The 25,884-nt window shown below is 44.0% G+C and overlaps 1 protein-coding gene across 1 annotated transcript; it reads left to right on the top strand.

The window, feature by feature from the left end:
• Nucleotides 1-556: 556 nt before the first annotated feature.
• On the top strand, nt 557-2,172 carry LOC109754951 (uncharacterized). The gene is made up of 2 exons (XM_020313840.4): nt 557-646; nt 738-2,172. Exon 2 carries the CDS (start codon nt 792-794, stop codon nt 1,926-1,928), a length of 1,137 nt encoding a protein of 378 aa, XP_020169429.1. The 5' UTR covers nt 557-646; nt 738-791; the 3' UTR covers nt 1,929-2,172.
• Nucleotides 2,173-25,884: the final 23,712 nt, after the last annotated feature.

Here is a 25,884-nt window from a genome sequence, read left to right as displayed (position 1 = left end):
TGACTCCTCCTGTGTCGAATCAATAAATTTGGGTTGAATACTCTACCCTTGAAAATTGTTGCAATCCCCTATACTTGTGGGTTATCATGGACACGGTTGGGCAACAGTGCCTCACTGTCCTAAGGGCGACAGTGCTTGGCCGTGTCCCACGAGCAATTGCCGGAGGGGAAGAGGGTTCCGGGTAGGGTACATGGACGACCACGACGACGTCGGCACGCCCAAACAAGCCCGGGACAACCAGAGCTTGATGGGCCGGAAAACAGAACAGAAAATTGCAAAAAATACAAAATTTAATAAAACTGTAAAAAATCAATATAAAAAATTATATTGTAAAATTTAAAATTCAAGAAAACTGTAAAAAAGGAAAAAAAAAACGGAACAGAAACTGAAAAGGTAGAAAAGAAAAGTAAACGAGAAAACCGTAAAAAAAGGCTGAAACTTGAGATGGGCCGGACCAAGACGCGCGCCACACTGACTGAGATGGCCCGGCCAGCCCATGGTTTATCCAGCAGTCGATCTGTATAAGTGGTGGGGAAGGAAAGGGTAAGACAGCAAGAAAACCTCGATTCCGCACCCAATCCCTGTTTGCAGCCGCCGCCGCCGCCGCCTCCGCCTCCGCCGGCGGAATCGACTCTGTCTGCCGCAGGTATTGCTCTTCCCCGTTCGTCTTTTGCTTTTCATGGAAGTGCCTGATCTCCTGGGTATCATTCATCATCTAATTGTCTTTTATAACGTAGGAAGAAGATAAAAAACTGGTGGTCTCTTTTTTTGTCGGAGCGGGGAGAATTAAAATGAAGGTGCGGCAATTCGTGAATGTGGTGATGCAAAAGTATGGCAGAAGCAGCAGTTTGTATACGGTGAGTCGCATCAAGGCGGAGGAGCAACTCTTCTACCGATCCACGGCGGAAGCACAAGCACCAGCAACATCACAGCAAAAAGAGAATTTCAATATGGCGCTGCCATCATCAGCCGTGGTGCCGCCATGGATGGAGATCATGTCGCGGATGCCTCCGGCCATGCTCAGATTCGAGAGATCCAGCTCAGACGGCACGAAGCTCGATTTCTTGCCCTTCTACGAACGAAGCAGCGGTGGTTCTAGCAAGATCCTCTGCCTGGATGCATCGGGTCGCTCCTTCTTGTATGACATTGACGCTGGCTCCTCCCAGCCAGTTCCATGCCTCAACAGCCCCAAGGGGGATAACCCCATCTGCTTCTCCATCACTAATCCCGAAGCCCTCGACCCCGAGCAAGCTGATGCCTTGTACGTTATGAACAAGTTCCCTGTGAGTCGCAATCCCTGCAACTTCGAGGTCCTCAAGTACAGCGACCCTTCCAGTTGCGAGAAGATGGAAGGCTGGAATTGGCACCGGCTCCCATCACCGATCGACTATGTTGACGTTTCCCTTGTCAAGTGCCATACGCTGCTTCACATTGACGGTGATCCAATTTTTCTTGCCTCATCTCCCAAAGGAAGTGCCATGGGCACCCACTGCTTCAACACGGTCACCCGCAAGTGGTTTAAGGCTGGACGCTGGACGCTGCCCTTCTTTAACCGTGCTGAACATGTACTGGAGCTCGGCAACCTTTGGTTTGGCATCTGCAATTCTAGTCCCAATCACTTCTGCGCAATTGACCTGTCATCTATTCACCCGGACAAGGCTCCGTCTTTGCTGTACAATTGGCAAGACCTCGATCTGCCTGAGGATTGGGTGTTGCTAGATTGCAGCTTTGTGTACTTGGGAGCTGGGAGGTTTTGCATTACCAAAATCTTTGAGTTTGGAGAGGACGAAGACACGGGCCACCCAACTGAGATGGGTGCTGTGATTTCTGGTGTGGAGGTGGTGCCCAGCGACAAAACACTGCAGATGGTCAAACACAAGTCCATATTCTACAACTTCGTCAGGGATAACATCGTGTGTGTCTTCTAAGGTGAACTTAGAAAGGAAGCAAATAAACCAAGGGAGTAGCAGCACTTCCTGGAGGAATGTAACTGTCTGTTCTTTCCCTTTGGAACTGTCTGTTCTTTCCCATTTCATTACTATTTAGAGGTTCCAGCAGCAGCAGTGAAAGTAACATGGCTGTAACTTATGCTCAGTTCCTTAGATATGTTATGTCATTCCATTTACTTCTTGCCGCTTACTATTGGTAATCACATATTTTCTTAGCTGCTTCCACTAGATGAATAAACTGATGCATAAAGCACTGCTTGGTTCACCAGATTGGGCTGAATACCCTGGTAAAATACAGACCTGGAAAAAAGGTCTGATCTTTGTAAAAGCATTTGGTTGGCCGTTTTCCACCAGTTTTTGCTGTGTTTGCACTGATTTTTTTTAACTAACTCTCCCAGAAATATTATGCACCTTAGGAGGCCCCCATTAAAATTTGAAGAAGAGAAACAAGAGGGCGAAAGAAGTTAAGCGATGGGGGAGCTCGACCGCTGTCATTGTTGTCCCCACCGTGGGCCACATGGTGATCAGAGACGGACGTAAGGTTTACACTGCGGCCCACTTCCTTCCCCAATCTCCACTCTCCGGGGACTTAAGCCACCTCCGAGCGTCGGCCCCTCCACCGCGGGCGCCAGGTCATGGCCAGCTCGTTTGGATGCTTGCCCCGACAACCCTCTTCTTCTGGTTGATGTGGGGCTTCTCTCCAAGGTAATAGTTCACCAAAGTATCTTGGGTTCTTGGATTAGTTCACCAGCGATGTCCCTCTGGTTAATTAGCCTTTCAACACGGTTGTTTGCCTCCTCTTGTGACGTTGTGCAGAATGGAATTCACCAGATTTTTTTGCAAAGAGATTTAGGTTCTTCAATTTCGTCAACTCAAACCAAAATCATGGATGCTTGCAATTTCTGTTGTTTGAGTTGGTAGGATGATTTGAGTATTTAACTCGACCCAATGTACGGATGGTTCGTCGTTGTGATTGAGCTGTCTAGTGGCATGCAGAAATTATTTGTTTGGGTTAGATTTGCAGAAATTATTTGTCATGTCTGCACACAGAAATTATTTGTCATGCTTGCTGAAATTCTTTGGTTCTTGTGATGTCTCTGTATTTATGTAACTATGCAGCCCTTCTCGTAAGTTTTGCCAGTTAGAGCAGGAGCAGCAGTTCATGTTCTTCTGAAGGACATTTTCTATGTAGGGCATGAATAATTTAGATGGGTGAATCAAACACTGATATTGAACATGTAAATGTTTGTTTTGCAAGCACTAATCCAGTCGTTTTTTAAATGAACTACAAGTGTCCTGCACCTTCTCAGCAAAACCACAAGCCAGCAGCACTGCATCTGCACTTTCTTGTGTGTTGGTCGTGCCCATTTTAAGATGGCCTAAATTTTTGCCAGTAGTGGACATGCGTTGCTGCGCATGTCTCTTTTTACTGCAGTATAGGTTGTGAAATAGGAACATTGTTTTTGTTGTTTCTTTACCTTCTTTCATTCTTTGCTGATTCTGAAAAAGGTTGAAGAACACGCAAGTAGTTTATTTCTTTGAAAGCCCTTTCAACTATTGTATATATTCATATGTGCAAAATGAGGCTCCTTTTTCAATTCTTATACAGGAGCAAGGCACATCATGAAGATTTGGCTCTTTTTTCAGTTCTACCTGTCCCAGTTTTGTTAGAATGCTACTGATTTGATGCCAAGATGAATCAACAAGACACAAACTTCAAGTGTTGATCAAATCGTTTATGTTGTGGTGTTGTTCTCGGGATATTTATGTCTGACCAGTATTATCTACTAGTAGTACATTTTGATCATTAGCTTTTGGAGAGATGGGTCTTTTTCCAAAGCTATGTCTATGTCCATGTATTGTGTTAGAATAATTCAAGGTGCATATCGATCTATCTGCTTGGTCTATGTAATTGCTTGGTCTTCGATAGATCAGATGTGATTGCTTGGTACTCCGCAATAAAGAAATATAAGAGCGTTTAGTAGAGCAATCTGTTTGAACAATTGATATAACGAGCTAGATTGTTTTGAGGTCTTGGATTGTCGATGCAGAGGAAATCATAGGGAAAATCACGAAAATGAGCTAGATTGTTCTGAGGTCTTGGATTGTCGATCCAGAGGAAATCATAGAGAAAATCAAAAAAATTGACCCGGGGCACCCCGGACTAGGCCGGTACATTAATAATGCACTGTAGCGACCTCGAGAGATAGGCACTACTAGCGAATCATCTGATCTATCCAGGAGTGGTGATTCTTGTAGACGTACGTACTACGTGCGATGGCCGATCGACTCACACTGGCACACTGCGTGCATGCCTTCAGAGCCCTGTCGTAGTTACGTCGCGTCACATGAACCGGCCGGCGTGTGCGTGTGCACGAGACCGAGCGTTCGTATAAACACAAATGCATGTATACAGTTGCATGCAGTATAGTGTATGTCAGTATACACATACAGGATGAGTATGTATTAATTTATATGTTGATCCTGTAGCCACTATAGCGATATGGTAATGTAGCGGGGTTTTTCAGATCGGTTTCTCAAAAGCACGATTTATTTTATTTTCCAAGAGTTCTTTTCGAACATTTTCGAATTTTACGAACATAATTTGAGATTTCCAACTTTAGTTTTTGAAGTTTCTGAACTATCTCTTATTTTGGAACAATTTTTGAAATTTATGAACATTTGCAAAAGTCCAAACCATTTATGAAAATTTCTGAAGATTTTTTAAATTCCAAACAAATCTTCAAATTTCAGAATGTTTGAAAATAATAATAATAAAAGAAAACCCACAAAATAAAAACCAGATTGTAACCTTCCAGAAGGTTTTCAAAAGGTGACTCCGGTAGCATCTACAGTACCTTATACCTGGCCGATTAACGGTACCCGTCCCATTAGTTCATTCCCCTCACTTTTCTCAAAAATAAAATAAAATTTAGTTCTTTCCCCTCACTGGTTTTAGGGGCGTTCCGTTCCTCGGGAGTTTTGAGCCAGGTTTTCTTCGGTATTTTCTTTATGTTTTTCATTTTCCTTTTTTTTCTTTTAATTTCTAATTTTTAATTAGCGAACCATTTAAAATTCGTGAACTTGTTTTAAAGTCGTTATGATTTGTAAGAATCCATGAACATTTTTTCTAAATTTTGAAATTTTAAAACTCGTGATCATTTTTAAAATTTGTGAGTTATTTCTAAATTATGATTATTTTCAAATTTGTGAATATTTCTAAAATTCTTGATTTTTATTCAAATTAGTTAATATTATTTAACTCCATGAATTAATTTCTAATTCATTTTTTTTATAAAAAAATTAATGGGCTAATTTCAAATTCGCAAGCATTTATAAAATTCATGATTTTTCTTTAATGGTTTTTGACCATTTTCTAAATCTGGGACTTTTTAAATTCATGATTTTTTGATTTTTTTAAATGCATGAACCTTTTTGAGAAAAGTATAACCCCCACCCCGAAATGTGGCAATTCGAATCAAATCCCATCCACACTCCCAAACCGGATATTTAGGGCGTGTGTAAAACTGGATAAATCTCTCCCCAGGGTGGTTTTTTAGTGGGAACTTGTTGCATTTTATTAGATCACGGAAAAACTTTGAGTTCACCACCCACCTAACACTGTGGGGTGGCATTCGAAACCATGTCTTACACAACTTATTCATGCAACCTTCCCTAGCTGGAATATACCCAACACCATTAGTGGAACGGCGCACCCAACCGACTTGAACCTCTCCAAAAACTTGGAGCAGAGTCTTTATTTCATGTACCACATGCCCACGAGCCGAAAGATCTCTTGTCTCCGCCATGATCATGTTCGCCGCAGTCTGGGAGTCGTTCTCCAGGAAGAGCTTCTCGACGTTCATCTCCTTCGCCAAATGGATGGCGTGGCCGCAGGCCAGTAGCTCCGTTTTCTCTGGCTCGACGATAGTGGAAAAAAAAGGCAAGCTCTCGAAACAGGCTTGGGCCCGCTATATTAATACAACAAGCACACGAAACCACTACTAGGGTGAACAACACATCAAACCCAAAGGTAAAATAAGAAGAATAAAAGGGAAACAAATGCCAACGACAGCAGCTCGACGACATGTGGATGACCCGCCACCACTGCGCCCTCCGAAGTCGTCCCACCACGTACCCAGCACTCTGGAACGCCGCGTACCAAGCAACACCTTCAGGAAGGAACACAACGATGATGACGCTGATGCCCGGACATGTCCTAGGGTTCCCCCCGGCACGCAGAGGAAGGGGGTGAATGGGATCACCCGACGCCCTCCAGGGAAGGATGGCGGCACCCGCAGGCGTACCTCGTCGGAGTCAGATGAGCCGACAGGGATTTCACCCACCCCCAGAGCACCACTACCCAATCGCTCCGGAGCCTTCCACCCAGCTCGCCACCCACCAGCATGCGCCACCACGGTCTTGACGCCACCCACCAGCATGCGCCACCACGGTCTTGACGCCACCCACATCGTTTCACTGTGGTCACCATCGCGAGGCCTAGAGGAAGGAAAATGGAAGCGCAAGGCACCGGGGGCGGTAACACCGAGGCCGTGCGGGAGGGAACAACCTCCAACACCGTTGCGCGAGAGGCCAGTGCCTCCAGCGCCATCGCGGTAGCCGGCCGGACGCAACAACAGGAGGCACACCAGGCCACCTGTGCCCGGCCGAGCCCAGATGGGCCCACAAAGCCTCCACCCAGGTTCCCGATGCCCCACCGCCACCTCCAGCAGGAGGCGTTGTTGATCTTGATAGCTCCAAAATGACAAACTTCATCGATAATGTATAGTCCTTCCCATTTGGAGATAATTTTCCTGTAAAGAATTTGAAATGAGAGTTGTATAATAGAACTTGATCACCGACATTAAGTTCTCATTTTTGATTCTCTTATCATGCCATCTTTTAATTTTTTCTTAAATAACTTGGCATTTTCATAAAATTGCGTTCTCCACTCATCTAGAGAACTAATATCAAGCAACCTCTTTTCACCGGCAAGTTTAAAATCATAATTGAGTTCTTTAATTTCTCAATAAGCTTTATGTTCTAATTCAAGAGGTAAGTGGCATGCTTTTTCATATACCATTTTATATGAAGACCTACCCATAGGATTCTTATAAGCAGTCCTATATGCCCACAATGCACCATCAAGTTTCTTTGACCAATTTTTATGAGACCGGGTGACGGTCTTTTTGCAAAATTAACTTTATTTCTCTATTTTGTCTACTAGACTGAGGGTCATAGGGTGATGCAATTCTATGGTTAACATCATATTTAGCTAGTAGTTTGCGGAATGCACCATGAATAAATGTGAACCACCACCAGTCATTAAATATCTAGCACTCCAAACCTTGGAAAGATAACTTCTTTAAGCATTTTAATAGAAGTGTTATGATCAACACTACTAGTTGGAATAGCTTCTACCCGCTTAGTAACGCAATCAACAACAACTAGAATGTGAGTATATCCATTAGAGGATGGAAAATGTCCCATATAATCAAAGCCCCAAACATCAGATGTTTCACTAACAAGTGAATAATTCATAGGCATTTTCTGACGTTTACCAATATTGCCAATTCTTTCACATTCATCACAAGAAAGGACAAACTTAAGTACATCCTTGAAGAGAGTAGGTGTCCGTGTGAAAACCGGCAGACCTCGGGGTAGGGGGTCCTGAGCTGTGGATCTCAGACAAATGGTAACAAGAACAGAGAGACGGTGTTTTACCCAGGTTTAGGCCCTCTTGATGGAGGTAAAACCCTATGTCCTGCTCTTATTTATATAGATATGGATGTATCGAGTGCATAGTTGATCTACCTCGAGATCGTAAGACGTGGCCTAACGCTAGGGCTAGGGGAATGATATTGTGTTCATGTCCCCTCTACGGGCTAAACCCTATGGCTTATATACACGCCAGGTAGGGTATCCAGGGTTACAAGGTCGGCATCTAGGCATAAGGCGGCAGGAGTAATCTTGGATTATACAACAAGTCTTCGGTCGATGCAGTCTTGATCACGCCTCCTGCGTACAGCTTTCGGAGTACGTCTAGAGTACGAATGAAGGCCCACCGACCCAATCCGAGGAACATGGGCCAACCAAGTTAGCACCCCCTAACCCACGACACCATCAGTAGCCCTTGAACGGCCTTCGACGCCAAGGACGACACTGCTGGACTTCAGCTCTGGAGTCTTCGGCTCGACAGGCGAGTTCCTCTCCAAGTAGTCTTCGAAAATCATCAGTTCCGCCAAGTGGACCTGGCTTTACTGCACGTGGCCCTGGTTTTGTGACCTTGGTAACCACACTTTTATGGGGAAGCGAGTCACTTTTTGGCAAAACATCTAAGCGTCGGCCTCTTCCCCCTTTTTATTCACGGGCTAGTCGTACAAATTCACCAATCTGGGCCAATCCTTCCTTTTCGAGCAAATTGCGCAATCGCTCCCCTTCTCTCAAGTCCATCCTCAAGAGCTTTTCATGGCGAGTGACGCAGGCTCTTCGAGGCGCTCTCACGACCTTGTTAGGGGTGATTGGGGTAGTTGCACCGTCTCACGCCTTCAACTGGAGCGTCTAGCTAAGAAAGGATACCTCCCGGATTCAGATCTGACGGTGACCCGTGCAGGATTGACATCCATGAACGGTAAAGTGCACATAGAGAATCACCCATCTCCTCGAGAGGGCGAGAGGGTATGTTTCATCTCCTGCTTACTATGTGGCTTAGTGTTTCCCATTCACCCCTTCCTCCGGGGTCTGCTAGAGTTCTATGGGCTGCAGGTTCATCACTTCACCCCCAACTCTACTTTACATTTTGCGGGGTACGTTGCCCTTTGCGAGATGCACCTCGGGTGCGAGGCACACTTCAAGCTATGGCAAAGGTATTTCTGCATAATGCCCTGCTCCCCTGCCGAGAAGTTATATGAGGTTGGGGCAGCCGAAGGTTGCAGGATCGAGGGGACAGAATCCCTGTCAGGCACACCTCGGGAAGATCCTATGTCTGGCCGACCGAATGGTTTTACATAGACGATGTTACCCTTCTGGAGCCGGTTTGGTCCAGACTCCCCTTGTTCTCCATGGAGCCCCCGAAGAAGCGTTATAGCTAGAGGCCATAGGGCCGAGCCTCAGAAGAGTGCCGAGGTCATCAGGCTGGTAGCCCAAGTGACGCAGTTGACATGTACTGGCCTCACCACAAATGACTTGATGGCCACGGTGATAGACCGAAGAGTCCAACCACTTCGACAACGTCCTCATTGTTGTGTGAGTTCAACAGGACCGACGACTCCTCACGAACCATTCAGGAAAGTTTTTACGACCAAGCAGCCTTTGGAGCAGCGCTAGCTGGCATCTATCAAGGGACGACAGAGGACTTTGCCCGATGAAAGTTCCATGATGGGCTGTCCTATTACAATCCTGCTGACACAGTAAGCATTTTATGAACTCCTCGTCTATCTGAGTTATTTTAATATGTGACTTGCTGTTTATTGGCTCCGGAATAGAGATGGAGGCGTTGGCTTGAGGGCATAAGCAGCCCGACACCTGAGCCAGAATTGTACTGTCGGGTAGAGGACCCCCTCTTTAATGAGGACGAAGATCTAGCTCTTATTTATGAGGGAGCATGTTTTTCCTGGAGAGTCTTGATGGCTCAACAGTAGACGTTGCCCCTGATGCACCAGGGACAAGGCCATCTTCATCGGTAACGCCCCCTTCCTCTAATTGAAAGCGAGCTGCTCGTCCTCCAACCCCTAGCCGCCTGACTTCTCCTCCAAAGGGGTGGCGTTCAAAGCGCCTACACAGAGAAATGACTTCTCAAGAGAGCCCCCCCGCAAGAGGCGCAGGCCGAGGTCACAGGGGTGGGTGAAAGTGCCCCCTCCATCTCCAGGTAATTCTTTGATTGCTGCGTGTGCAAATATACTCATGTTTTAACTTCTTTGGTCATTCGTAGGCAGCCCTTACCTCCCTTCGTGGCAACAAGTTTGAGGGCCGAGGAAACAACGGCTTTGCGCAGGGAGACGGAAGCATGTACTTCCGCAGGGGTTACCCCGAGGTCCCTCAGCCCGAGGACTCGGCGACCAGCTCAGCCACTCCGTCCGAGATCCAATGTGCCATGAATTACCATCGGCGGAAAGCCTCTCTAAGGAATTCAGCCTTCTCGGATCAGGAGTTCAATGGCCTCATCGTGGTGGATGCATACCTTGGGGCTGCCCGAGGCGCCTTTGATGTGTCACTTCATGTCTTGTCAGGAGGTTTACGGGTAAGGATTTAACCAAATTCATGTTTCTTCAGAGTTTCACATATTTCCTTATTTTTTTTGAAGATGAATAAGACCACTAATTATAGTAGCAACCCCTAAGGCTTGGTATGGAAGAATGACCAACTAACCGAGGCGCTTACCCAAAGAAAAAGGAAGCTGGATGCCTTCTTGGCCGAAGTGGAGCAGGTGAAGAAGTTCACCAAAGAGGCGCACGGTAAGTGCTATTTTCTAGCATATACCAGTGCCATGCACTACAAAAAAATACACTTCCGTGATGATACGTGTTTGTCACAGTAGGTCGCGTTTTTTGTCATGCATGTACATCCATGACAATTTTATGACAGAATCAAGATAGTCATACCTGTGCTGTCGTAGAAGTGTTCCATGACATTACCAAAATTATCATCACAGAAGTGTCCACTTCCATGACGATAAATCGCGCGTCACAAAAGTGCTTTCGTCAAGGGTGACCGACACGTGGCATCCACCATAACGGAACGCCTTTAAGCTATCGGGTCCGGTTTTGGATCCGATAACCCGTTAACAGCCCCGACCAATGGGGATTTTCCACATGTAAAATCTTCATTGGCCTGAGGAAACACGTGTCGGCTCACCGTTGGGACAGATGTCATCCACTCATTGGACACAAGGCGCCTATGATACGTCGACACGTGGCACGGCCCAAAATAGGCCCATTCCTGTGAAAAGGCCGGCCCGTTTGACCTGGCCAAAAGGTGGCGGGCCGGCCCAATGAAAGCCTGTTAACGACATGTTCTCATATAGCCCATTTACAGCCCGCTAAATCACGGCCCGTTCTGGCCTAACGGTATTAGGCCCAGTAGCATCATCTGGGCTGTCCAATATGATTCCAGCCCGTTGTAGCTTCCGGCCCATGTATGGCCCATGACGTCTTTCGGCCCATACGAGTCCCTTTGTAACTCTTGGCCCATTAACGGCCCGTGGTGAAACCGGCCCGTAATGAACAGTGTATCGCTTTATACCCATTAGCGGCCCATTATTCCATTGGGTCGTTTCCAGCCCGTGTTACCTTTCGGCCTTCTCAGGGCCCATTTATTCTTTGGCTCATTTCCAGCATTCGGTTACTTACGGCCCGTTACTGGCCTTTTCTGCTTGTGGGCCAAATTCAGCCCGTGGATACAGTCGGCCCATTTGTGGCCCGTTAATCTGTTGGGCCATCTTCATAGCATCATCAAATACGGCCTATTAACAGCCCGTTATGGTCAGCCCATAAAATGTACGATTTCCACTCTAGCCCGTTTACGGCCCATTAAAGGCCCGTACAAGGCCCATAGATGAGTCGGCCCGTACAAGGCCCATGGATCCTGCGGGGCGTTGAAGGCCCATGGATCCTACGGGACGTTGAAGGCCCTTGGATCCGACGGCCCATTGAAGGCCCATGGATCCTACGGCCCATGGATCCGACGGCCCATAGAAGGCCCATGGATCCGACGGCCCGTGGAGGGCCATGGTCACTACAACATTTGGGCTAGTTGGCCCCCGTTTGAGCAATATAGCATATTCAAAGAATTATCCTACTCTATACTATCACCTCTAAAAAACATACACAATACAACAAAGAGACCAACGCATAGAAACGTAGAATAATCCTACACTATACAATAAAGAAATTACAGCCGATTTATACCCACTGGGCATTATGGTTCGGCACCAGTGATGATAAAGCATACACAAACTGCAAATTACATACACTGGGCAAATACAGCTCATACATCATGGACACGCATCAACTTAACTCCATTTGAACTATAATCTCTTCAGAAAATAGGATTGGCCGGATTCAGATAGCGCAAATTTCAGTCTGCAAAATCTCCAATTCCTTCGTGGTTACCTCAGTGTCTTGTTTCATTTTTTGACTCCTGGATCTAATACCTGCATGTCCAGTCTCAACTTGTTGATTGTACGTTGAGAATCATGTACACGTTGTCTTGCCACCTCTAGTTGATGCTCGAGAACATCAACACATTCCGATTCCAATCCATAATCATTCGGTAATGGCCATGCCGCACTGCTCGCAGATCTTTGTGTTGATGTCACTTCATCCTGAAATGTTTCTGTAAGTACACATGACTAGGGCAAAAATATAGTTACAACAGTGAAGCGAGCAAGACACTATTTTGTACTACATGGCAAAACAGGACTAACAATAATGTTACACATCATGAAGCATAAGCAGGTGATATTTTAAAAATTATAAAAAAGATAGTCTGTGCAGCCTGCATACAGAAATCTCTCTTAGCTCACCAAAGGAGCATGTTGTTGGGGCCCAATCCAAAACACAGACAAGTTACAAATTTAGACAACACGTTGCGTATAAGTAAGCAACCAGTTGGCCATTCTGTAGCTCAATTAAAGTCTTAGGGAGCATAATGAACAGTAGGGGGTTTCATACAAACATACTACAGCAAGCAAAACTATGCAATCATTAGCCTAGTATAAACTAGATTGTGAGCCTCATGCAATAATAGTTGGTTAATAGACTTCAAAGCTTCAGGCACACTTCGGCAGAGTAATTAAATGGTAAGGCCTTTAATTATGTCAACTAATAGTTATACAAGTACCCAACATCAGGCATCATTCTTTGGGCATCTCATTAACTGAGGACAAATAAAGCAATTGAAAAGAGCAAATTAACTATGCCTGAAACAAACAAGGAATTGAACTGTTGAGTTGGATACAGTGACTTACCTTAACACGTTGAAGAGGCTCAGCGCAGCTCCTACTTCTCTTGCAAGGCTCCTTCCTAACATCTTGTACTTGGAAATCCTCAATCTTATCTTCATTGCACCCCCTCTGCAAGGTGACACAAACTAGTTACTCGTCTCCTCGGAAGATAAATATGCAAACTTTCCAGTCTGTGAACACAAAAGGATGAGATTATAACAAAACAACACCACATAATGAAACATGCCGCATCTCTTGCACTTGCACATAATGAAATGAGCATTTACTATGTCTGCACTATGTAAAAACTAGGCATACCTTCGAACTGGATCTCTAGGTACTCTTGGAGAGCCTACTTTAGTGTACAACCAAACCTTTATGTCACCTATGAGTTAGACAAGGCCCCACTACAGTAGCCCTTAGTGTTTAAATCGTTGACAAGCTCTGTTAGAGTGTTAGGTCAAGAACAACAAGTAATCAAAGCAAACAGTCCTAGTATGGCTGGCTGATGCAAACAAGCAATTGAACAGATGTGTGAGCAAATCTTACATATCAAGAAAAGAAGCAAAGAAGGAGGCTTAAAGACCATCACTTGACTGACCAGATTTAAGGGGCATTTAAACATCATGTGCAACGTATGAACTAACATAAACATTGCATATTCCAGATTCTACAATGGAATGCACATGTATTAGGTTATGCCATGTATGATGATGCCTAAATGTACACTATAGCAGGCAGGAGTGATTCATCATTGCACGCACAATTGAATTGCAGGTTAAGGGCCAGTTCGATTCCGCCTTTTCAGGGCTTATTGTCAAAATAAGCCATAAAAGATGTAAAGAAGTCATTTTTTGAGTTATGGGCTTGGGCTTAACTAATTTCGCTTTGGAGGGGGGGGGGTGTTTCGGGTAGAACCTCACTAAAAATTGAAGGGAAGGGGAATAGTGAAATGACTCTGTTGTCTGCCTATATTACACTCAAAATGCAACTGCTGACGCCCGTGTCACACCTGACCCTCAAGTACAAACAAACACGCAAGCATTCATTGCCATGCCCGCTTGCATCTCCTCTCCCCTTTCCCTCTACCTCGATCCCCTGCCTGCAGCACTAGGGTTCCTCCAGCGAGCCGTCGCCACTGGTCCCATCTGGCCTGGTCCTCGACGATGCTCTGTCCAGCTAGGCTACATGGCCGGTGGGTAGGGGCAAATCTCCCTGGTTGCTCCTCCCTCTGACGCCGCCCCTCATTCTCATGGTCTCCAGGAGCTGCTCCACTGTGGTTCGTCCAATGCACTACTCCGGCGGGCGCTGCACAACTACGGCTGATGCCACACTACGGCAGAAGGCACCTTATTCCACCTCCCCTCCTCCCAGGCCATGGCCTTGAGGTGCTGTTGAAGGATGAGCTTATCCAACAAGGTGAGGATCTCCTCTGATTTTTTGCCAAATTTTCATTCTGATCCACTATACGATGAATTGTTATGAGCTGCTTCTGCTGCTGCTATATGATGCATTGCTATGAGCTGCTCCTGCTACTGCTATATGATGAATTGCTATGAGCTGCTGCTGCTATATGACGAATTGCTATGAGCTGCTGCTGCTATATGATGAATTGCTATGAGCTGCTGCTGCTATATGATGAGTTGCTATAAGCTGCTCCTGCTGATGCTATATGATGAATTGCTATGAGCTGCTCCTGCTGCTGCTATATGATGAATTGCTATGAGCTGCTCCTGCTGCTGCTATATGATGAATTGCTATGAGCTGCTGCTGCTGCTATATGATGAATTGCTATGAGCTGCTCCTGCTGCTGCTATATGATGAATTGCTATGAGCTGCTGCTGGTATATGATGAATTGCACACTGCTGCTGCTGTATGATGAGTTTCTATGAGCTGCTGCTGCTATATGATGCTTTCAGGTGGTGCTGCTATATGATAATAACCAACCACTTGGACCATCGAATTTCAATAAATATTTGTTCTTCATTTAAATGTGGGTCATGCGTTCTTCGTCTAAATTAGGCAATGGGATCTCTATGGAAAACATTGACCAAAGTAGATTGTGCCAAGTAGATGGTATCTTTGTATTTGCATTTTGAGCAAATAGTGATGGTCTGTTTTCCTATCATATTAATTACTGCACTGGGTTCAATTTGTGATGTTTGCAAGTCAAAATAATTTTCATATGGGTAGCAAAATGAAAAAATATAATGCAATCTAGACTTTTCACCGATCATACCAAAGATAAGCTGAAAACGCAATGAAAAGAACTGGTTGGCTTATTACATGGAGCTTATATTCACAGGTGCTTATTTTCCTAGGATAACTCGTAATAACTGTCCCTAAGAAACTTGGCCAATAGAACCGACATACAAATAACATGTCAAGATGATTGCAATGGAGGAGTGACGTACCATAGCACACTGTATAGGCTCACCGCTGCCTCTCCTTTTTTTGCGATGTTCCATGAAATTGCCACATACATCTTGTACTTTTTCATTGTGTAACCCTATCTGCAAGTTGACACGGCTAATTTCAGACATCTCTACATGATACTACCTTGGATATCCCTTGCGCATATTTAAACCACCAATTAACGATTGTGTGCGTAGCATAAACTAGACATGACTCTGTGTGCTGGACTAGCAGGCACTCTAAGGGAGCCTAATGTAGTGCACTAGAATTCCTACATGCCACCTACGATTTTGTGTAATGTACTGCCTCTGTTCCTAAATATATGTCTTTGTAGAGATTCCAGTATGTACCACATACAGATGTATATAGATGCATTTTCGAGTGTAAATTCACTCATTTTGCTCCGTATGTAGCCTATAGTGGAATCTCTAGAAAGACTTATATTTAGGAATGGAGGTACGAGGTAGTATGATGTATAACATCTACATATCTAATTTAGCAGCTAGTAGTAGAAATCATTGTCTGCACAAAGGGATTACTGGTCAAAAATCCTAGCAAAGCATGCTGGCAGGCACCGAACAATACAAGAGAGAGAGATACGTACTTACAAGATCATAGCAATACCTCAGTCCAGGATCTTGGTTTGCCAAGCTGTTAGATCCAGAAGAAACATCGTCCTTGTAGTTTTTGCCAGCTGCATAACAGGTACCTGTTAGTATATTTGAAGTACATCGGGCAGGTGATGCTGGACGGGTTTAAAGGTGACAAGTACCTAGGCCGTGGCGGGTGCTTGGCATCTCTCCAGACGGTGGGAATCAGGTTAGAAACGTCAAGGGTGATGACGCTGCGCTGGCTGTCGGGGTCCGGTAAGGAGATCTAGAACCGTCGAGTAGGGTGTTTGTGGAGCGGCTCTGGTAGGGTGGACTACGGTGTGGGCGAAGCGGATCTGTGGCCGTGGACGAGGGCGTAGGTGAAGCTGCTCCGGTGGTTGGGTTAAGGATGGTGTCGACGATGCGGATCTGCGGCCATGGATGGGGCATCAGAAGCTGCTCCGGTGGTTGGTTTAAGGATGGTCTCGACGATGCGGATCTGCGGCCGTGTACGGGGCGTCAGAAGCTGCTCCGGTGGTTGGGTTAAGGGTTGTCGACGATGCGGATCTGCGGCCGTGGACGGGGCATCAGAAGCTGCTCCGCTAGGTTGGATGAGGGTGCGAGGAAGCGGATCTGAGGCCGTGGACTTGTGAGTTGGCAAAGCGGCCCCCGGTAGGGTTGAGAATGGTATAGGCGAAGCTACTCCGGTAGGGTTGACGATGGTGTCGGCGAAGCGGCTCCGGTAGGGTCGAGAAAGGTGTCGGCGAAGAGGATCAGAAGCCGTCGACGGGGGCGTCGGTGGGGCGGCTCCGGGGGGTGTGGACGAAGCGTCTCCGGTGGGGATTACGAATGAGCCGCTGCAGATGCGCGGCGGTTGACGAGAGTACCGGCGAAGTAGATCCTGCGCCGTGGACAAGGCCGACACTGAATGGGCTGTGGTATAGTGGTGTGATATGTCTCCAACGTATCTATAATTTTTGATTGCTCCATGCTATATTATCTACTGTTTTGGGCAATATTGGGCTTTATTTTCCACTTTTATTTTACTTTTGGGACTAACCTATTAACCAGAGGCCCAACCCAGATTTGCTGTATTTTGCCTATTTCAGTGTTTTGAAGAAAAGGAATATCAGACGGAGTCGAAACAGAACGAAATCAACTAGAAGTTATTTTTGGAACGAAAGCTTCCCGATGGACTTGGACCCCACGTCAAGGAAGGAACGAGGAAGCCACGAGGGTGGGGGGCGCGCCCACCCCCTAGGGCGCGCCCCCCTGCCTCGTGGGGCCCTCGTGGCTCCCCTGCGTACTTCTTCCGCCTATATAACTCCACGTACCCTAAACCTTCCAATACAGAGAATAGATCGGGAGTTCCGTCGCCGCAAGCCTCTGTAGCCACCAAAAGTCAATCGGGACCCTATTCTGGCACCCTGCCGGAGGGGGGAACCCTCACCGGTGGCCATCTTCATCATCCCGGCGCTCTCCATGACGAGGAGGGAGTAGTTCACCGTCGGGGCTGAGGGTATGTACCAGTAGCTATGTGTTTGATCTCTCTTTCTCTCTCTCTCTCTCTCGTGTTCTTGATTTGGCACGATCTTGATGTATCGCGGGCTTTGCTATTATAGTTGGATCTTATGTTTCTTCTCCCCCTCTACTCTCTTGTAATGGATTGAGTTTTCCCTTTGAAGTTATCTTATCGGATTGAGTCTGTAAAGATTTGAGAACACTTGATGTATGTCTTGCCGTGCATATCTGTGGTGACAATGGGATATCACGTGATTCACTTGATGTATGTTTTGGTGATCAACTTGCGGGTTCCGCCCATGAACCTATGCATAGGGGTTGGCACACGTTTTCGTCGTGATTCTCCGGTGGAAACTTTGGGGCACTCTTTGAAGTACTTTGTGTTGGATTGAATAGATGAATCTGAGATTGTGTGATGCATATCGTATAATCATACCCACAGATACTTGAGGTGACATTGGAGTATCTAGGTGACATTAGGGTTTTGGTTGATTTGTGTCTTAAGGTGTTATTCTAGTACGAACTCTAGGGTTGTTTGTGACACTTATAGGAATAGCCCAACGGATTGATTGGAAAGAATAACTTTGAGGTGGTTTCGTACCCTACCATAATCTCTTCGTTTGTTCTCCGTTATTAGTGACTTTGGAGTGACTCTTTGTTGCATGTTGAGGGATAGTTATATGATCCAACTATGTTATTATTGTTGAGAGAACTTGCACTAGTGAAAGTACGAACCCTAGGCCTTGTTTCCACACATTGTAATACCGTTTACGCTCACTTTTATCATTAGTTACCTTGCTGTTTTTATATTTTCAGATTACAAAAACCTATATCTACCATCCATATTGCACTTGTATCACCATCTCTTCACCGAACTAGTGCACCTATACAATTTACCATTGTATTGGGTGTGTTGGGGACACAAGAGACTCTTTGTTATTTGGTTGCAGGGTTGCTTGAGAGAGACCATCTTCATCCTACGCCTCCCACGGATTGATAAACCTTAGGTCATCCACTTGAGGGAAATTTGCTACTGTCCTACAAACCTCTGCACTTGGAGGCCCAACAATGTCTACAAGAAGAAGGTTGCGTAGTAGACATCAAGCTCTTTTCTGGCGCCGTTTCCGGGGAGGCTAGGTAAGCGGCACTCACACCCCGTCAACTAAGCTCTTTTCTGGCGCCGTTGCCGGGGAGGTGAGTGCTTGAAGGTATATCTTTAGATCTTGCAATCGAATCTTTTTGTTTCTTGTTTTAGCACTAGTTTAGTTTATAAAAGAAAACTACCAAAAAAATGGAATTGAGTTTGTCTCATACGCTTCATCTTTTTAATATCTTTCGTGAGAATGATGGAAAGGAAAATTGTGCTCAAGTACTAGAAGAAGAATTACATAGAATGCTTGGCATAAAATATGCGAATGATGAGCATGATTGCAATGTTGTTAGTATGAATTCCTTGAATATCCATGATGCTAATGATATGCAAAGCCACAAGCTTGGGGAAGCTATGTTTGATGAAGATGATATTTTTTGTCCCCCAAGCTTTGATGAGCAAATTTACTATGATGAAAGCATGCCTCCTATCTATGATGATTATTGTGATGACATGTATGCTTTAAAGAATAATGATAACCATGAAACTTGTCATCTTGATCTTAATTTTCAATCACATGATAGTTATTTTGTTGAGTTTCCTCCCACTATTATTGATGAGAATAAATTTGCTTATGGGGAGAGTAGTAAAATTTCTATGCAAGTAGATCATGAAAAGAATGCTTTAGGTGCTGGTTATATTGTTGAATTCATTCATGATGCTACTGAAAACTATTATTAGGGAGGAATATATCCTTCTAGGAATTGCAATAATATCAAGTTTCCTCTCTATGTGCTTAAAGTTTTGAAGTTATGCTTGTTTTGCCTTCCTGTGCTAGTTGATTATTGTTCCCATAAGTTGTTTGCTCACAAAATCCCTATGCATAGGAAGTGGGTTAGACTTAAATGTGCTAGTCATATTCTTCATGATGCTCTCTTTATGTTTAAATTCTTATCTTTTATGTGGGCATCATTGAAATCATCATGCCTAGCTAGGGGCGTTAAACGATAGCGCTTGTTGGGAGGCAACCCAATTTTATTTTAGTTTCTTGCTTTTTGGTTCTGTTTAGTAATAAATAATCCATCTAGCTTCTGTTTAGATGTGTTTTTATGTTTTAATTAGTGTTTGTGCCAAGTAGAACCTTTGGGAAGACTTGGGTGAAGTCTTTATGATCATGCTGTAAAAAACAGAAACTTTAGCGCTCACGAGATTAGCTAGAACTTTTTACTGGAAAGTGATATTTAGTTTATTCTTTTTTCATATGATTACTAGACAAATCCCTCAGGTCTACAAATTTATTTTAGAATTTTTGGAGTTCCAGAAGTTTGCGTTAGTTACAGATCACTACAGACTGTTCTGTTTTTGACAGATTCTGTTTTTCGTGTGTTGTTTGCTTATTTTGATGAATCTATGGCTAGTAAAATAGTTTATAAACCATAGAGAAGTTGTAATACAGTAGGTTTAACACCAATATAAATAAAGAATGAGTTCATTACAGTACCTTGAAGTGGTGTTTTGTTTTCTTTCGCTAACGGAGCTCACGAGATTTTCTGTTAAGTTTTGTGTTGTGAAGTTTTCAAGTTTTGGGTAAAGATTCGATGGACTATGGAATAAGGAGTGGCAAGAGCCTAAGCTTGGGGATGCCCAAGGCACCCCAAGGTAATATTCAAGGATAACCAAGAGCCTAAGCTTGGGGATGCCCTGGAAGGCATCCCCTCTTTCGTCTTCGTTCATCGGTAACTTTACTTGGAGCTATATTTTTATTCACCACATGATATGTGTTTTGCTTGGAGCGTCAATTTATTTTGCTAGTATTTGCTTGCTTTTATGTATAATAATGTTTTGCATCTTTATTTTCAATAAAAATGTCAAGGATAGCCTTTACTATGCTTATTTTGCAAGTATACATGTTGCTGTTTGAAAACAGAAAGTTTACCGCTGTTGCAAAAATTCCCTAGAAAAGTCAGAATGTGATAAAATGTGGAAACCTTTTGCATAAGAAGATCTGATAAATTTACTACAGTGGGAATTTTCTTTCATAATTTTTGGAGTTAGGTAAGTATGATGAATCTTGGATTCTTTGCAGACTGTACTGTTTTGGCAGATTGCTGTTATGTTTGCATTGTTTGCATATGTTTGCTGGTTTAATGATTCTATTTGATGATAGGAGTATTAAATATGCAGAGTCATTTAGTATGCAATGTTGAATAATAATTTTAGTGATTTGTTACAGTAGAAGATAATAAGGTTTTGCATTGGTTTATACTAACTTATCTCACGAGTTCTTGTTGAGTTTGGTGTGGATGAAGCTTTTGAGATTTAGGAAACCGTGATATGAGAGGAATTAAGGAGACACAAAAGCTCAAGCTTGGGGATGCCCAAGGAACCCCAAGATATTATTTCAAGAAGTCTCAAGCATCTAAGCTTGGGGATGCTCCGGTAGGCATCCCACCTTTTCTCTTCAACAACTATCGGTTAGTATCGGTTGAACCTAAGTTTTTGCTTCTTCACATGAGTTGTACTATCCTTGCAATGTAGTTTTATTTAGATTTGCTTGCTGTTTGAATAAAATACCAAGATCTGAAAGTCTTAAATGGGAGAGTCTTCACATAGTTGCATAATTATTCGACTACTCATTGATCTTCACTTATATCTTTTGGAGTAGTTTGTTGTTTGCTCTAGTGCTTCACTTATATCTTTTAGAGCACGATGGTGGATTTGTTTTATAGAAACTATTGATATCTCATGCTTCACTTAGATTATTTTGAGAGTCTTAAATAGCATGGTAATTTGCTTAAATAGTCCTAATATGCTAAGCATACAAGATTTGTAAGAATTCTTATGAGTGTGTTGAATACTAAGAGAAGTTTGATGCTTGATAATTGTTTTGAGATATGAAGATGGTGATATTAGAGTCATGCTAGTTGAGTAGTTGTGAATTTGAGAGATACTTGTGTTAAAGTTTGTGATTCCCGTAGCATGCACGTATGGTGAACCGTTATGTGATGAAGTCGGAGCATGATTTATTTATTGATTGCCTTCCTTATGAGTGGCGGACGGGGACGAGCGATGGTCTTTTCCTACCAATCTATCCCCCTAGGAGTATGCGCGTAATACTTTTCTTTGATAACTTGTAGATTTTTGCAATAAGTATATGAGTTCTTTATGACTAATGTTGAGTCCATGGATTATACGCACTTTCTTCCTTCCACCATTGCTAGCCTCTCTAATACCGCGCACTTTTCGCCGGTATCATACACCCACCATATACCTTCCTCAAAAAAGCCACCATACCTACCTATTATGGCATTTCCATAGCCATTCCGAGATATATTGCCATGCAACTTTCCACCATTCCGTTTGTTATGATACGCTTCATCATTGTCATATTGCTTTGCATGATCATGTAGTTGACATCGTATTTGTGGCAAAGCCACCATTCATAATTCTTTCATACATGTCACTCATGAGTCATTGCACATCCCGGTACACCGCCGGAGGCATTCATATAGAGTCATATTTTGTTCTAAGAACCGAGTTGTAATTCTTGAGTTGTAAGAAAATAAAAATGTGATGATCATCATTTTTAGAGCAATGTCCCATGTGAGGAAAAGGATGATGGAGACTATGATTCCCCCATAAGTCGGGATGAGACTCCGGACAAAAAAAAAGAAGAGAGAAAGAAAAGAGGCCATAAAAAAAAGAGAGAGAAAAGGCCCAAATAAATAATAATAATAATAAAAAAAATAGAAAAATTAGAGAAAAACAGAGAAGGGGCAATGCTACTATCCTTTTACCACACTTGTGCTTCAAAGTAGCACCGTGATCTTCATGATAGAGAGTCTCCTATGTTGTCACTTTCATATACTAGTGGGAATTTTACATTATAGAACTTGGCTTGTATATTCCAATGATGGGCTTCCTCAAAATGCCCTAGGTCTTCATAAGCAAGCAAGTTGGATGCACCCCCACTTAGTTTCTTTTGTTGAGCTTTCATATACTTATAGCTCTAGTGCATCCGTTGCATGGCAATCCCTACTCACTCACATTGATATCTATTGATGGGCATCTCCACAGCCCGTTGATACGCCTAGTTGATGTGAGACTATCTTCCCTCTTTTTGTCTTCTCCACAACCACCATTCTATTCCACATATAGTGCTATATCCATGGCTCACGCTCATGTATTGCGTGAAGATTGAAAAAGTTTTGAGAATGTCAAAAGTATGAAACAATTGCTTGGCTTGTCATTGGGGTTGTGCATGATTTAAATATTTTGTGTGGGGAAGATGGAGCATAGCCAGACTATATGATTTTGTAGGGATAACTTTCTTTGGCCATGTTATTTTGAGAAGACATGATTGCTTTGTTAGTATGCTTGAAGTATTATTATTTTTATGTCAATATGAACTTTTGTCTTGAATCTTTCGGATCTGAATATTCATGCCACAATTAAGAAGAATTACATTGAAATTATGCCAAGTAGCATTCCACATCAATTTTTTTTATCATTTACCTACTCGAGGACGAGCAGGAATTAAGCTTGGGGATGCTTGATACGTCTCCAACGTATCTATAATTTTTGATTGCTCCATGCTATATTATCTACTGTTTTGGGCAATATTGGGCTTTATTTTCCACTTTTATTTTACTTTTGGGACTAACCTATTAACCGAAGGCCCAGCCCAGATTTGCTGTTTTTTTGCCTATTTCAGTGTTTTGAAGAAAAGGAATATCAGACGGAGTCGAAACAGAACGAAATCAACTAGAGAAGTTATTTTTGGAACGAAAGCTTCCCGATGGACTTGGACCCCACGTCAAGGAAGGAACGAGGAAGCCACGAGGGTGGGGGGCACGCCCACCCCCCTAGGGCGTGCCCCCTGCCTCGTGGGGCCCTCGTGGCTCCCCTGACGTACTTCTTCCGCCTATATAACTCCACGTACCCTAAAACTTCCAAAACAGAGAATAGATCGGGAGTTCCGCCGCCGCAAGCCTCTGTAGCCACCAAAAGTCAATCGGGACCCTGTTCTGGCACCCTGCCGGAGGGGGGGAACCCTCACCGGTGGCCATCTTCATCATCCCGGCGCTCTCCATGACGAGGAGGGAGTAGCTACGTGTTTTCTCTCTCTCTCGTGTTCTTGATTTGGCACGATCTTGATGTATCGCGAGCTTTGCTATTATAGTTGGATCTTATGTTTCTTCTCCCCCTCTACTCTCTTGTAATGGATTGAGTTTTCCCTTTGAAGTTATCTTATCGGATTGAGTCTTTAAAGATTTGAGAACACTTGATGTATGTCTTGCCGTGCGTATCTGTGGTGACAATGGGATATCACGTGATTCACTTGATGTATGTTTTGGTGATCAACTTGCGGGTTCCGCCCATGAACCTATGCATAGGGGTTGGCACACGTTTTCGTCGTGATTCTCCGGTGGAAACTTTGGGGCACTCTTTGAAGTACTTTGTGTTGGATTGAATAGATGAATCTGAGATTGTGTGATGCATATCGTAGAATCATACCCACGGATACTTGAGGTGACATTGGAGTATCTAGGTGACATTAGGGTTTTGGTTGATTTGTGTCTTAAGGTGTTATTCTAGTACGAACTCTAGGGTTGTTTGTGACACTTATAGGAATAGCCCAACGGATTGATTGGAAAGAATAACTTTGAGGTGGTTTCGTACCCTACCATAATCTCTTCGTTTGTTCTCCGCTATTAGTGACTTTGGAGTGACTCTTTGTTGCATGTTGAGGGATAGTTATATGATCCAACTATGTTATTATTGTTGAGAGAACTTGCACTAGTGAAAGTATGAACCCTAGGCCTTGTTTCAACACATTGCAATACTGTTTACGCTCACTTTTATCATTAGTTACCTTGCTGTTTTTATATTTTCAGATTACAAAAACCTATATCTACCATCCATATTGCACTTGTATCACCATCTCTTCGCCGAACTCCTATACAATTTACCATTGTATTGGGTGTGTTGGGGACACAAGAGACTCTTTGTTATTTGGTTGCAGGGTTGCTTGAGAGAGACCATCTTCATCCTACGCCTCCCACGGATTGATAAACCTTAGGTCATCCACTTGAGGAAAATTTGCTACTGTCCTACAAACCTCTGCACTTGGAGGCCCAACAACGCCTACAAGATGAAGGTTGCGTAGTAGACATCATGGTGGATGAGCAGTCTACTTGTTTCTAGGGGAGGTGGGAGGGGTAGATGCGGCCGCAGAAGGAGATCTGGTGAGGTGGACGCCGCTGGCAGTGAATGGGCTATGGTACGCCGGTGGATGAGCAGTCTAGGGTTTCGAGAGGGGAGGGGAGAAAGGCTGATGAAGTACGGACGGCGTGATGTAAGATGCTCTGGTGCTGTGCGTTAGTCATTTTTGCGGGAGGGGGAGAGGAAATGGGGGTGCCGTGTAGTGGGGGGAACCGGAAGTTACCAAAGCAGCCCCGACCTATTATGTAGATGAGGGCGGTATTGTAACTGTTGGTCTCCGTGCACCAAGGACAAAAGGGGAATTTCGCATGCTAAAGACTAAGGTGGCGGAAATTTTAGAAGGAGGCGAGAGATTTTGCCGCCCGCGGGATCGTTCGTATCCAGTTTCAACTAATTTTGGACCGTGCTAGCGGGAAGATCATGCTAGACTGTGTACACGGGGCACGCGTCAGCAGTTAATAACTGATGTGAAGTCCACCCCAGAAAAAAAGACAATAACTCGGGATGATGCGCCGATAACTTGGACGTTCACACGGGCGCGGCCAATCGTACGGTTGTAGTGGCGCGTTCACAAAAAAAGGGATCGAACGCTCAGCCTATGCATTTCTTGTGTAAATAGATAATTTAGTGCCATTGGTTATTTACTTTAAACATAATGCATTGACGTGTTAGTGTAGAGGCGCACAAAAAGAAATGGATATTGTAGTCCGCTACTTAAAAGTGTTACCTCATATGATTACATAGCCTCCGTTTCATAAATTGCGTACCCGTTGAATTCATATATGAATATTACATATATTACTTCAAAATAGAAACTTAAATCATCCAAGACTAATTAATTTTAATGCAAGAGTAACAATGGTGCATGTACATGATAGCTACATTGGTTTTTTGAAGAAACATCACTATAACTTTGGCATGCACAACTGAAATGGTTTACTTAAATAGAAAAAAATGTGATATGTGAGTGTCCAATCTTTATAGCGTTGAATCGATATTGTACCTTTGGCCACGATACGAAGTAGATATGGATTTATGTTCAAGCGATGCACGTCCACGATCGCTAGATAGTGATACGTGAATGAATTGTGCAATCTCTCTCACACGCATACATATCTCATTTCCCTGTGGGCATCGGAATCACACACGCG

Source organism: Aegilops tauschii, chromosome 2 (genome assembly GCF_002575655.3).
Source record: "Aegilops tauschii subsp. strangulata cultivar AL8/78 chromosome 2, Aet v6.0, whole genome shotgun sequence".
Classification (NCBI taxonomy): domain Eukaryota; kingdom Viridiplantae; phylum Streptophyta; class Magnoliopsida; order Poales; family Poaceae; genus Aegilops; species Aegilops tauschii.
This window is presented reverse-complemented; position numbering and strand designations above follow the sequence as displayed.

Coding starts and splice junctions, on each gene's coding strand:
- LOC109754951 (XM_020313840.4), top strand. CDS start 792: ATGAAGGTGCGGCAATTCGTGAATGTGGTGATGCAAAAGTATGGCAGA.